The sequence below is a fragment of the Ursus arctos genome, unplaced genomic scaffold (genome assembly GCF_023065955.2).
Source record: "Ursus arctos isolate Adak ecotype North America unplaced genomic scaffold, UrsArc2.0 scaffold_34, whole genome shotgun sequence".
Lineage (NCBI taxonomy): Eukaryota > Metazoa > Chordata > Mammalia > Carnivora > Ursidae > Ursus > Ursus arctos.
The window spans coordinates 26,759,697-26,773,499 of NW_026623030.1; the positions used below are offsets into that span (position 1 = coordinate 26,759,697).

Consider the following 13,803-nt stretch of genomic DNA (forward strand, 5'->3'; position numbering starts at 1 on the left):
CGTGTGCTCATATGTCTGTGCAAGGGTGCAGGTGTGCATGTGAGTGTGTGCATAAGCGCACGTGTGTAGGACATGCTTCTTACCACCTCAGAGCCTCTGTCCCTGCTGTTCCCCTTGTCTGGAACACTGATCCTTGTCCTCCACTGAAATCCCAGCTCTCAGATAGCTCTGCTCGGAGAGAGCTCCTTTCATGGTTCTATCTGACGGCCCCTGTCCCCACCACTTTATTGCATTTCGTCCTCATCTCTGCATGTATCTGCATCAGTCAGGACGGGCTAGTTGATGCCGTGAAGACACACCACCCCCCATCTCGGTGGTTTAAAACAGCAGAGGTTCCTTTCTCATTCAAACCATTTTCCCACTGAAGTTCGGCTGGGGGAATCTGACCGTCGTCTCTCAAGTGACCCAAACAGCGTCTCACCTTGGAAGCTGCTGCTGGTGGTGGCAGTGGGCAGTAGAGACTTGTGCTCTTGCGTGGAAGGGACACACCAAATGTGCTGGTCACAATTAGTCTCTTGGCTCCACCCAATGTCCCGTGATCTGGGAATGAAGTCCTCTCCTGTGTCCAGAAAACGGGGAGCTGGAAATATTTAGGGCAGGTCATTAATGACAGTTACTCTCATTATTTAATACTTGCCTCATTTGTTTTCTTACGAGCTTGTTGTTGCCCAGCGCTCACCCCACATCGACCTGTCTCCACTAGGATATAGACTTCAGGAGAGCAGGAGCCTCACCCGCCTTGTCCGTCACTGACCCCAGTGCCGAGAACAGAGCTGCACCCAGTACGGGCTTGGAAACGTTTAACTGAACGTTTGAATGAATGAGTTATGGTCCAGAACGTAGAGACCCAGACAGAGAGTGTAAGTCTGTGAAAGTCTGGCAGAATTAGGGACTGGTTATAGACAACGGCTTCTTTTTATGTCTTCCCAGGCGTGCTGACCTTGATGTTCTGGGACAGTCCCAACTTCGAATGTTTGGTTCCCATGAGAAGCTCACACATTTCCAATTACATGCTCTCATTCTGTGTTCAGACAGTGTGGTCCCAACTCCTAGCATCTCTCACGAGGGTGAATCAGCCAGACTGCATCAGAGGAAGCAGACAAATTATTCCCTTAAGACTGAACGGAGTTTTCAAAGAAGCTGGCTTTGCAAGCACTGGCTTCGAAGGTTCAGAGCTGCAGTAGGGATTTATTTCCCTTTGCTTGGATATCAGGCCTGAGCCCCCACCTGTGCTCAGTCTCCCAGGATGCTCACGCCCCCTCCCCACCAGGGTGCTGGGTGCACAGGGGGCATTCTCATGGTGCCAAATGTCAGCCACCTGAACGGCCACCATACGGCCGCAGAGCCCCTCATTAGTGCAGCATGGCTTAGCCACCAAAACAGATGTCACCTTTCCTTCTATTGTTTTAGGCCAATTAACGGTCGCTTTCCTCCAAGGGTCTGACCTGGTGCTGACTCACTTCAGATATCATCATTATCTGGAATCATTTTCATTCCTTGAGGACATGCACAGTGGACCCGTTTGTGAAGTTGAGGTCGATGTGGGGTGCGCGCTGGGCAGGTTCAGTATGATGGTACATGTGAACCCCGTGTTCCCCTCCCAGCACCTGGATAGGGAGGTGCCTCCCTGTCCTGAACCATCTCGTGTGTGCATCCTGTAACCGGGTGGACGAACCGCCTTGTGGGCAAACAGATCCGGCTCTTGACCGCTGTCCCTTTTATTTCATGCCGATTCTGGTACATACTTGCTCCTCTGGACCAAACTAGTCTCTCCTCATCAAAGTATGGCAGGACAGGTGTAGTCTAGTTCCACGTAAAGAATTTCAGGGGTGTTCAAATAGGTATAATCAGCAAAAGGAGAAGTCAGAGAAGTTATATCCACATAATCCTTCCTAATTGTGGTTGACTTAAGACTGAGACCTAATTACTATAGAGTAATTGGTCTATAAGAAAGATTTTGAAGCTGTTGTAATTAATACAATGGGCCAAGTAGGGGATGGGATGGAATCATTGGATTTTAATTAATTGGTGACAGGAGAATTCCTGTTTCCTGAAGGAGAGCTCCTCATTTAGGGAGATTTACACACTTTTGGATTACAGGAGCCTGCAAATCACTTCCATTGAATTTCTGCCCGGCTGACATTTATTGAAAAGCCGCCAGGTAAATTGAAGTTTACAAGAAGTCTAATCTGATTTTTGACCCAAGTGGTGTTCAGAATGTCAATGTATTTGTGGACTTCTCTTAACTCTACTCAATTTCAAGGTTAATGAGGTTAGAGACTCTGTTTGGGTTTTTTTTAATACCCCAGGGTGTCTGTCTGTCTATCTCCCTTGTCTGTAATTTTTTTTTTCCTCTCGTGGTGTTGAAATAATTCCTGGTGATTTGGAGGTGCCGTGAACTTTGGGAATGTCCGAATCAAGGGTAAATATTTTACTTTGTTAGAGAAAGCTGATAATCATTATCATTTGTGATAATCCTTGGAAAAATGGTCCTCGTAGTCCTCACTTGTTATTGAGCCCATCGTAACAGTGCCTGCATTCCAAACATTAGCACTGGATGCAAGATGAATATGTTCTAGAGGTCTGCTCTCCAACACCGTGCCTGCAGTGAACAGTACTGTATTGTGCACCTGAAATTGGCTAAAGGTGTATCTCATGTTAAATGTTCTTACCACAATGAAAAAAATTAACGTTGATGATTCCCAGTGCAGTGATGGCTGAGGAGTTGCTGTCATGTTACACTCTCACAGTGGACAACTACGAACTGGAGATAATGCAGAAACAGCTGGCTAAAGGGTGTAGAGAGTGACCTGAGGAAGCAGACGCTTGGAAACAGGGAAGAGCATTGTGGGAATTTCCCATTTTATGACTTCGAGACTGAAGGAAGTCCCCATGCAGGGAAGCTGACTCTCAGACAGCCCAGCCTTTCCCCATGCTGTTATGGAGGACAGTGAAGGTGCTGTAGGGGAATATCCACGTTGAGAGAGAATGGAAAAATGGGTGGATAGACCCAGCCAAGGATGGACAGGCGTGCCTCACACACGGGGATCCAAACGTACATACACGTGCACTCTGAGGACGCTGTACAAGTGTGGTGTCGACGCACGAACTGCAAGGTGCACAGCTCATTCATTCATTCGTGACATCCTTATGGGGGGCCTCCTGTAGGCCAGGTACTTTTCTAGGTCTTGGAGGTATTGCAGGGAACATAAAGAAAAATCCCTGCCCCCCCTGAGTTTACAATCCAGGAGACAGAAACAGCCAATAGACAAGGCTAGTAAATAAAATACAGTAAGTTTGTGCTGTTAAGTGCTATACAGAAAAAGCAGGGGAGGGTGACAGGGATCACCAGTGTGGGAGATGGGTTTTTCCACAGGGTCACCAAAGAGGTCCTCGCTCGGAAGCTAACATTTGAGGCAGGTCCTGAAGGTGAGGGGTACGGGGTACAGATGTCATGGGGAGAAGTGGCCCAGGGCGAAGGGAGAGCCGGTGCGGCTCGAGCAGTGAGCAAGGGGACAGCAGAGGTGTCAGGGAGGTAGGTAGCAGGCACTGGGGCAGGGGTTCTGGGCTGTGTAGGGCCTATGGATCTTTGGAAGGACCTGCACTTTTATGGGAATGAGACGAGGATTCCTGGAGGATGTTGACCAGGAGAGTGAAAATAGCTGACTTCTGATTTAACAGGAGAGCTCTGGCTGCTGTGTCGGGCAGTACGGTGGTGGGGACCAGTGTGGGAGGAGTGGACGGGGGTGGGGGGGCGGTGAAGGCATTAAAGATGTATGTTTCCTAGGTGGAACTGGTGGGCTTTCTGGACAGACGGGATGTGAGCTACCGAGGAAAGAGGAGTTCAGGATGAATGAGGCGTCAGCCTGAGCCACTGGAAGGGTGGATGGAGGAGAGCACGTGGTGGGGGTGGTCGTGGTGAGGGAGGGAGTTCGGCATCAAGTCTGAGATGTCTGTTGGACACCCGACTGGAGCTGTCCAGTAGGCAGTTGGATGAAAGAGTCTCAAATTTGGGAGAAAAGTCCAAGTGGTAGGTAAAACTCCATGATTCTTACACCTTAAAACCCCACCCCTTTGTGAGCAGTGAATTCCCCTGGCGCTTACAGATGTCTGCGGCCTTTAAATACTGCCCTTGGTGAATGTGGGCATCCCTCTGATCGAGTGCTGCAGGCAGCCCAGCTCCGGCCTGATCTTTGCTGGGTCGGCCACGAGCACAGCCCTGGTCAGCCGATTGTCACAGTCGCTGAAACGGAAGGCCCAGCGTAATCCTTTGTGCAGAATGCTGCTCCCGTATCTCAGCAGGGGAAACACCAGGACCAGGAATAAATTGGCACCGATGGTGGCTGCTGGCTGGGTCCTGGTGACCAGGGTGGCCCGCGGGGTGCCCGACTTAGAGATGCTCTTCACGGCCACCTGGAAGAACCCAGCTAACCAGCACGTACAGGGCACGACCCCAGGACCCTGGCCTCATTAGCAGCTGCTCTCGCTTGGAGGAGCCAACCCGCCGGTTAGGCAGGAGAAGAATCCCCATTTAATGAGGCCCTTCCCAGTACAGGTGCAGAGTAATCCTGGGCCACATGGCAGGAGGAAGGTTTCTGCTCAGAAGCAGACTCTTTGAAAAGTAACTAGAATTTTCCGAGTGTGATTCTGCTCTTCACCTCCCCTCTGTGTGCGTAACTGGGCCTAGCACAGAGCTGGGGACATTGTCATGTCTCAGTAATGTGCAGGCACAGGAAGGTGACTGTTACTCTTAGCGTCTCGTGCATGGGCTCTGGGGCAGACCATGGTCAGTGCTGGGGGCTCTCCTCCCCGCCCCACAGTGTGACCTGCTTCAGCTGGGCTTTCCCTGTGCTAGCGCCAGGAATGCAGCTCGCGGCTCACTGCAATCCTTCTGGGCTCGCAGGCAGATTGCCCTTGCCGCCTGGCCCCCGTGGCCGGATGGTGGCCGGTTCTGTCCGCACTTCCTGGCGGGGCTTCCACTGTCAGGGAGGAGAAATGCCAGAGCTCTCGCTTCCCTTTGGGTCAGAGAGCGGTGCTCTAGAGGCAGAACAGAGTGTTCAGTGTGCACCGTGTGTGGGAGAATGAGGCAGAGCCTCACACGTGTTCATGCTCGCGGACGCACAGCCATCTCTGGGGGGCCATTAGGAAAACGAACAATAACTCTGGTTAGCAGAGGGGAGAGGGGCTGGGGTCTGGAGGGCAGCAGTGGAAGGAGGACATTTCACTGTTGTCTTCTTTGTATTTTTAGAAGTTGGAATCTCAGGAATGTATTATTTATACAAAAATTAACATGTTTTTTTTTTAAGATTTTTTTTTATTTATTTATGTGACAGACAGCCAGCGAGAGAGGGAACACAGCAGGGGAGTGGGAGAGGAAGAAGCAGGCTCCCAGCTTAGGAGCCCGATGTGGGACTCGATCCCGGAACGCCGGGATCACGCCCTGAGCCGAAGGCAGACGCTTAAAGACTGCGCCACCCAGGTGCCCCAAAAATTAACATGTTTATTAATAATATTATTAAACACTGTTTATTAAAAATTAACATTATGGGGGGGCACCTGGGTGGCTCAGTCAGTTAAGCGTCTGACTCTTGATTTGGCTCAGGTTATGATCTCAGGGTTGTAGGTTTGAGCCCCGCATTGGGCTCCATGCTGGGCTTGGAGTCTACTTAAAAAAAAATAATAATAAATTAGCATTATGATTCCCAACTCCATTTTTAGGTGCGGCCGAGAATGTCTTAGGAACACAGAGGAGAGCTAACAAGACCCCACGCCTGGCCCTGTGCACAGGCCAGAGCCCCCAGTGCTCTCTCTCACGCCAGTCAGCGTGCCTTTGCCTCTCTTTAGGCGGACCTAGCAGCAGTGGATTCCACAAGTCATTTTCTATAACAAGAGTTTCCCTCAAGGTTGGCCATAGGTAGGAACAGAGGGGCCGACTCGGAAAAGTTGTATCTGAGAAGTCGGTGCGAGAGATGGTTTCTGGGCTGGCATTTCCTGGAAGGGTTTTGGGGATGTTGTCAGAAAGAGAGAAGCAGAGGCAAGAAAAAAATTAATTGTGGCAATTGTCTTAGCTGTCTCCGGGCCTGTCATGGTGATGCTGATAAAATCAAATAAGCTGGAGGTGAGGGTGTTGGTTTGGCGGCTGGGAAAGTGGGGGTGCCGGAGTGTTCGCTCGTTCCCGGGATTTATTGCTTCCAGCTCTGGGAAAATGCTGGTAAGCAAAGCTTCAGTCACTCCTACCAGCCTGCGAGGGACTGAAAAATATTTAAAAAGAAAAAGAAAGCAGATTATATACTTCCCTTTTCCTGGGGTTGGGAAGCGGGGCCATGGGTTGGCCGCCCTCTCATGAGCTGATTGAGGAGGCAGATGGAGAGTGTCGGCCGGCTGCCAGCGGGAACACGGATTTGAGAGTCAAACAAAAGGAGAAGAAAACAAACGAGAGAGGGTGGAGGCTCGTAGCTTTCTATTTTTAAATAAATCCTTAAATAAAATGTTCCTTGATTAGACAAATGTACAGAAAACACTATAACACACCTTCATTGTTTCACCCCCAGCTTCTTTTTTTCTTACTACCTGACTTTATTTTCTTCACATTTTAAAAGAAATAACTAGTACATATCTAATCAGAGCCTTTCCGTAGCCTTGCTGGTTTCATTCTCTTTCTTCTCTGAAGTGGACATTATCATCACCGTGCATTTTTTTTTTTTAATATGAGCTATATAGAGAATGGTTGCCCATGTGCTTACCATTTTTATACAAAGTATTATGTCATACAGATCCTTTTGCGACATGATTTTTTCCTCTCATTCTTTTTTTTAATTTAAGAAAATTAAGTTATAATTAACATACTATAAAATGCACCCTTTTGAAGTGTACAATCCAGCGGTTTTTTTAGTAGATTCATAAAATTGTGGAATCCTCTCCACTACCTAATTTCAGAGCATTTTCTTCACCCCCAAAAGAAACTCCTTACCCACCGGCAGTCAACGCCCATTGGAGAGTTGGACTGTTTTCACTTTTTGGCTGTTCTGGAAAATGCTACAATGAACATTTGTATACAGCTTGTTTCTGGACACTGTGAACTTCTTCTGTGCCAAGTTGGGAATTTTCTACTAGGATTTCACATTGCTAGGAAGCGCTCGTCACCCACTTGAGGTCAGAGTTCAGCACCGAGGCCAGAGCCATGGCTAGGGGCTGGGTGTCAGGATAATACCACGCAGGAAGGCGGGGTGGGGGGAGACACATTCCCAGGAGGAGGAGGCATCATGCGAGTGGTAAACACAGTTCCTAAGGTGTTTTCTAGAAGGTCACAAATGTCTGTAAGGACCTGAGGGACACAATAAATGAATAAAGTAGCCTATTGGAGAGTTTCAGCCCCGCTGGTGGGGATAGCATTCTGTAGCCCCGGCTGATGGTTGCCATATGAGGATGTGGGGTAGTATTGCCTGGTCTCCCCATTTTCCCAAAGAAGCCAAAAATCCCATTTCTTTGGGGGAGCTTGTATGTGGATTCTCTGCCTTTAAAAATATTGACAGCTGGTTCAAATTTTGTAAAAACACGGTAGTGGGGGCAGTTCATGAAGTATGGCTCTGGCCACGTGCAGCCCAGTGGAGAAGCTGTAACCTCTGGGCTTTCTATTTAGCTTTTCCTCGTCAACCGGAAATGCAATAAAGGAACCTCAACTCTTGGACTATTCCCATTTGACATAGTCTCAGAATTTTTTTCCAAGTTCTATATAAAAATTTGATGATGAGAAGTCAGGAAATCAAACCAATGAGGAGAGAGTGTTTTGAGTCTGAAAGATTATAAGTCCCTGCTCAAGACTCATGGTTGTTAAATATTTTTAGACCTTTGACTGCCAACCGCTGCCCGACGTGTCAACCTGAAACATTCTTCCCACAGCAAGCTCAGGCCGTGCTGCCTTTGACAAAACAGAAATGAGGAGGTAGTGCCTGGATTTTATGGAATTGCAGAAAGAGATGATTTATTCATGCCAGATTCTGAGAGCTGGCCATTAGATCATGATGAAAAGAGCTGCGTGACAGGCAGGGAGAGGGACTACAGAGCCTCTGCCCCTTTGAGGGGACTGATGAGCAGTGATTGCTTCTTTCCTCTCTGGGAGGACTGGTGTGGGGGGCAGTCAGGGAGTGGGAAGCATGTCCGAAGGGGAAAGGGTATAATGAGTGACCCCAACCAGTGGGGCTGTGGTAGTTGCCTGTCTTATTAGCCTGTTGTTCAAAGATCAGCCTGAGGCCAGTCTCCTCCAGGAAGCCTTCCCTGACTTGCCAATCTGTCTTCTCCCATCATCCGGTCTCGAGGTTCACTGAGCACATGTTCCTCTGAGATCTCGTTCCAACTGTTGTTGGATATTCGTTGACATTGAGTGAGCACCAATTATGTCCCAGGCAGGGTTCTAAGTGCTGGGGGTGCAATAATGAGCAAAGCAGGCAAAGATCCCACATTCATAGGAGTGTGTGGTGTGCGTGTGCGAGAGAGAGAGAGAGAGAGAGAGAGAGAGAGGGAATCAACATAACCAATGAGTTAGCCAATCACTTAGTAGGTGAAAAGGTAAAAGCTGTAGAAAGCATGGAGCTGGCTAACGGGGTCGGAACTGTAGGCACGGGGGATGGAACTTGAGATGGTGTGGTCAGAAGAGGCTTTACTGAGCAGGTGGTATTTGAACAAAGACTGAATATATGTTCTCTTGCATTTAGCACCTTGTGTTCATGCTGAATGGTTTGGGATAAACTTTTCCCATGATTTTTTTTTTAAAGTTTAAAATAGATGTACTCATTTATTCAACAAACATTTGCTGAAGAGTTCTTGGCTTCTATTCATCCTTTGGGTCTCAGCTCAAATGTCAGTTCCTTACAGGGGCAGGCTCTGAACACCTTCCATTGTCTCCTGTTGTAATCTATATTCTGGTTTAAAATAAAAATAGACTATTTTAAAATTGTATTTAAAAATTGAAAAAATTTATTTAGCTTTTTGAAAAGAAATTTAATTCTATTTTATTTTTAAGATAGCATCTTTTATGACCAGGACTTACCTTATTTATTTACCTGATTAGTAAGACAGGGATCTTATCTGTTTTGTCTACCAATGAATTCTCAGTGCCTAACACATAATATGTGCTTGATAAATGTCACTGCGTAAATGAATGTGGCAGGGACCACAGTGACTGTAGTGTTACAATAGGCGTTGACCTTTGAAGAATTAGGTTCATACCGCCCAGCAGTCATGCTCCTCGGTATATTGCCCAAAGGAGCTGAAAGCTTATGCCCACCAAGGTGTCCTTCAGCAGGTGAGTGGTTAAATAAACCATGGTTCATCCAGACAACGGAATGTTACTCGGCACTAAAAGGGAATGAGCTGTCAAGTCAAGCCACGAAATATGTGGAAGAACCTCAAACACATATTACTAAGTGAAAGAGGTCAGTCTGAAGAGGCTGCATACCACACCCCAGGATTCCAATGATGGGATGTTCTGGAAAAGGCAAAACTATGGAGACAGTAAAAGATCAGTGGTTTCCAGAGATTGGGCAGAGGAAGGATGGATATGCAGAGCACAGAGGATTTTTTGGATGGCAAGAATATTCTGTGTGACATCATATTGGTGAATCCATGTCATCATGCGTTTGTCCGAACGCATAGAATGTACACCACCAAGAGTGAACTGTAATGTCAATCATAGATTTTGGGTGGTGACGAAGTGTCGTTGTAGGTTCATTGATTGTGACAAATGTACCATCTGGTGGGGAGGTTGATAGTGGGGGAAGCTTGTGGGGAGGGCAGGGGTTTTATGGGAAATCTCTGTGCCCTCCCCTCAATTTTGCTGTGAACTTAAAACTGCCGTGAAAAAACAAAGTCTTAAAAACAAAGAAGAGAATTACATTGTGGTAGTGGAGACAGGCATACATTCTCAGAGCAAAAAGTATAAACATACTTGCCAACCAGGCACAAGAATATGGCTCAAAATTCAGCTGACTGATAGCTCCTTGTCTCCCAGATTGCAAATGACACCCCCCTGGATTTTTACAGGGTATCCTACTGGACCTTTTAAGAGTGTTCAGTGAATTAAACAAATATGCACTGAATTCCTACAATTTTCTGGGTCCTGTGTCAGCTGCTATGGATACATCCTTGTCCCCATGGAGTGAATAGTCTAGAGGGGAAGTCAGGGTTCAGCCTTCTTGTATTCACTGTGAGGAACCAGCAAATCCTATTCTGAGACATTTGTTTAATGTGATCGTGGGTCAGTATGTACCTTGCTTTTTGGTCATTTAAAAACATAATGCCAGAGAATGGCTCTTAATATAGAGACCCTGACAGAAGTCAACCTCTCTTGCTCCATTTCTAGAAAAGCTCATGTGGGGAAGGCTTCAGCATCTCAGCCTGGTAGCTCAGAACCATCCAGAAGTTTGTGGGGGTTGCAGGGTAATAGTCGATGTAAATGGCACAACTTGCTGGAGAAGAGTTCAAGGTTTTGAACCCCCTCTCTCTCTCCCCACTTCTCTTATTTCTCCCTCCCTTCCTCCTCCCATCTCCCTGTCTTCTCCCCTCCCTTCCCCAAACAGCCTTATTGTCATCATGGGTTATATGCTGAGAAATGACTAGTTGTGGCTCTTGGGGACAAGCTGCTGGGTTGGGTCCCCCATACTCCTCCCCTGCCCCCATCTCTCCTTTTCCTTCTTGCTGGCGTGTCTGAACTGCGGCCACACTGTGCATTCAAAAGCTGCCTCAGCCCCACCCCAGGGGTCCCAGGGTCCCAGGGAAGAGGCTTAGCTTTACCAAAAGCAGAGGCTTCCATGGGAAACAGGGCTTTGGGAATCCAGTCCTTCTGGGAGGATGCTGTCTGCTCAGCCTCGAGGGGAGAAGCAGCCAAGCAGTGTTTCCTACCTGACTCCTCTGAGCACACACGTGCACGCACGTGCACACATGCACACACACACACGCACACACACTTCTCCACCCCAGGGGAAAATATCTAATGAATATCTCACGGCCGGAATACTGATCTAGATTCCTCAAAGGCAGTTGGTAATTATTAAATTGAGAGGATCATAAAGCACTTTTCTAAATTTGAAAGGCTTATCAAGGATAGATCAGGAACAGGTAAAGTTAATAATTATAAACCCATTTCCATAGAAATGGACTTATTAGCAAGCATGCCAGCTGCTGGAAAGTTAAGATCTCCTTCCGGTTTGAGGGAAATGACTTAAAATAAAAACTTGTGCATAAAAGTGACTCTGAGTTGATTGTTGTTCCGTTTATAGCTGGACTTGGGCAGATTCCTGTAGCTGGTCCAGCTCATGGGCTGGACAGTCAGAGAGGAGCAGGAAGGGTCCAGGAAGGAAGAGGGGGGCTGGCCCTCCCACACAGACCCTTCCCCCTTTGCCCAAAGACTGGCTGCTTCTGTACCACCAAGACCAGAGTGCAGATTTAGCAGGATTAAATTGCCGAGAACAGAGAAAGTTATGCTCCTTTTCTTCTCTTGCTGGGGGTCTCACTTTCTTGGCATTTGCCTTGCTGAGGTCTACCGAATGCTAAGATCCCAGGAGGTATTAAGAAGCAGCTCCCAAGTCATGGTTCCAAGCACAGTGCAGCCCAAAGAGGAATCGAAGATCTGGTCTGATAGGACCGAGTGTCTCTTGTAGGAGGAGACTCAACAGACGGAGAAGTGAGGACTTCCTGTGACCAGAGAGGAGACTTCAGGCTGGGAGAGGAATGAGGGTGGCTGGAGTGAGGGCCTCAGCCCCTAAGACCCTGAAATCCCTTCGGCAACTCAGAATCAGCCCTTAGCCTCCCCTTGCTCTGCCTTCTCACTAAAGATGCCCAGGTAAACCGGGGTCCCCTGTGGGGGTTCCCCTGTGTGCCCTGTCTTCTCAGGAAGCAAGGGATCTTCATGCATGATGCACACACTGTCTGTCCTCCCCGTGCAGAACACTGTGACAAATAGATACTGGAGGACTCAGAGCTCCCATGTCCCACACCCAGCTTAAGCTCAGTTGGGACACCCGGCTGTGTCATTATAGTAAATTTATATTTCGATTTGAATAGCCGTTTCTGGCTAGTGGCCACAGTGTTGGACAGACAGAGAGCTTCTTAAAACCTTGGCTGCATGGGAAAGGGTTGGACACGACCAGTTCTGTTTGGAGTCTGGTGTGATTCTGATTTGGGTGGAATTCCATATTGGGCAGGTCAGTTCTGTCAATACCATTACTCTGTCTGAAACTTGCTTCTGGTACCACTTGGATACCTCCAACCATCCAGTTGTGGTTTTTGCCCTCTTCTCAAGTCCGCAAGTGGGAGGGTGAGCTGTCCGTGGTAGGAGATTTCTGGGGGGCAAGCAGCAAGCCCAGGTTCATTTTCAAGCCCTTTCTGCAGACCCTGCCCACACCCCGAAAGACAGGCCAGAGGCTTCCAAGCCCATTTTGGTCCAGGCAGGCCCGTTTGCAGTAAAGGAATAGGTTGGTTGGTGTGACTCGGGCCTTGGGGAACCATGAATTGGTCGCTCTGCTGTCACGTTCCTTGGCTGGGGATAAAGCTAGCATCAGGGTGATGGAAAAGGCTACAGAACAGGAGTCATTCACAAATCCTACGCTGGATGGCTTCTGTTTTAACTCTCTGTTCAGCGACTTCTGCTATTGGTGCCATAGTCAGCCTACAATTTACAACATCCCTGTCAATGACAAGATGCTCCCTGTGTACAAAAATATTGAGAATGACGCTGGTCTTTTTCACATTTATGTGTCCCATCCACCTTCTTCCCCTCCTCCAAACACATGTGCGGTGCAGCCACTCATGAATGAAGTGAGGGCCTCAGCCCTCAGCAGGTGGATTCTTCCATCTCATCCCATTTCAGGGTCATGAAATGAGGAATCACTGTAGCTTCCTATGTGTCTCTCATAGTTATGTAGTGAACCAGGGAACTATGGAGCCCTTCCCATGCTTGGTCTCATGGTGCTCCCACCAGCCCGTGAGGTCACCGTGGTTCTCCTCAAAGCCTAAAGCTCAGAGTTTGAACTCTGTCCATAGACACACAGCTAAGTAAATGTGGAGGTAGCCAGAGTCCAGGCTGTGCCTCAGGAATGGCGTGATGGTAGCGGCAGACAAGAGGCTCGGGGCCGCTTGCTGTGTGCCGTGCTGGATGGTGGTGTGTGCACACATGGGGTGGGGAGAGCTGTCTGACCTGCTCGTTCAAGGGAGAACAGTCCGCTTCCCACTGAGCCCTGCAGAGGGACTGCCCACCCGTTTGGAGTTGCGGGTCACTGGCGGACAGCCCATGAATTAGGCTCTGTCCCCACTGCCATGGGATCTGTTGAAGTTGGCAATCACTCTTTGGATTGGCAAGGAGGAACGTGGCAATTTGTCACCTTCTCAATGTTCTACTGAGTCGCAGGTTTTAAATCACACTTGGACATGTGTTTGTTTTCCAGGGTAAATGGCTCCTTCTATGAGATCTTGCAAGTGGACTTTGGGATCGACAACAGCAGTGGCCTGGCCGGGGCACAGCCCATCACCTGGCAGGTGGAGTACCCCGTGGAGGACTCCGTGAGCGAGCTGGCCGTGTCCGAGATCTTCGTCAGCCAGACGTCCTTTGTGGGCATCGTCCCTCTTGCAATGGTGAGAAATTTGAACTTCAGAAGAGGGTCACCAAGAGGTTTTCTTGGAGTGCTTTTAATGTTCAAAGAAACATGAAGTGTTTTATAATTTGTTATCTTTTATGCACTTGATGAGAAGGTTTAAGCAAGGGAAATACACTCAGGTTACATTTTATTTACCTGCTCTCCATAATGTCTTTTT

General features: G+C 48.2%; 1 protein-coding gene across 1 annotated transcript in view; it reads left to right on the plus strand.

Annotated features, from left to right (window-relative positions):
- TMEM132B (transmembrane protein 132B) overlaps positions 1–13,803 on the plus strand; it is a 356,834-nt gene that overhangs the window by 256,503 nt on the left and 86,528 nt on the right. The window contains exon 4 of the mRNA XM_044389799.3: positions 13,437–13,623. Coding sequence (XP_044245734.1) covers positions 13,437–13,623 — 187 coding nt within the window. The remainder of the gene's footprint in view (positions 1–13,436; positions 13,624–13,803) is intronic.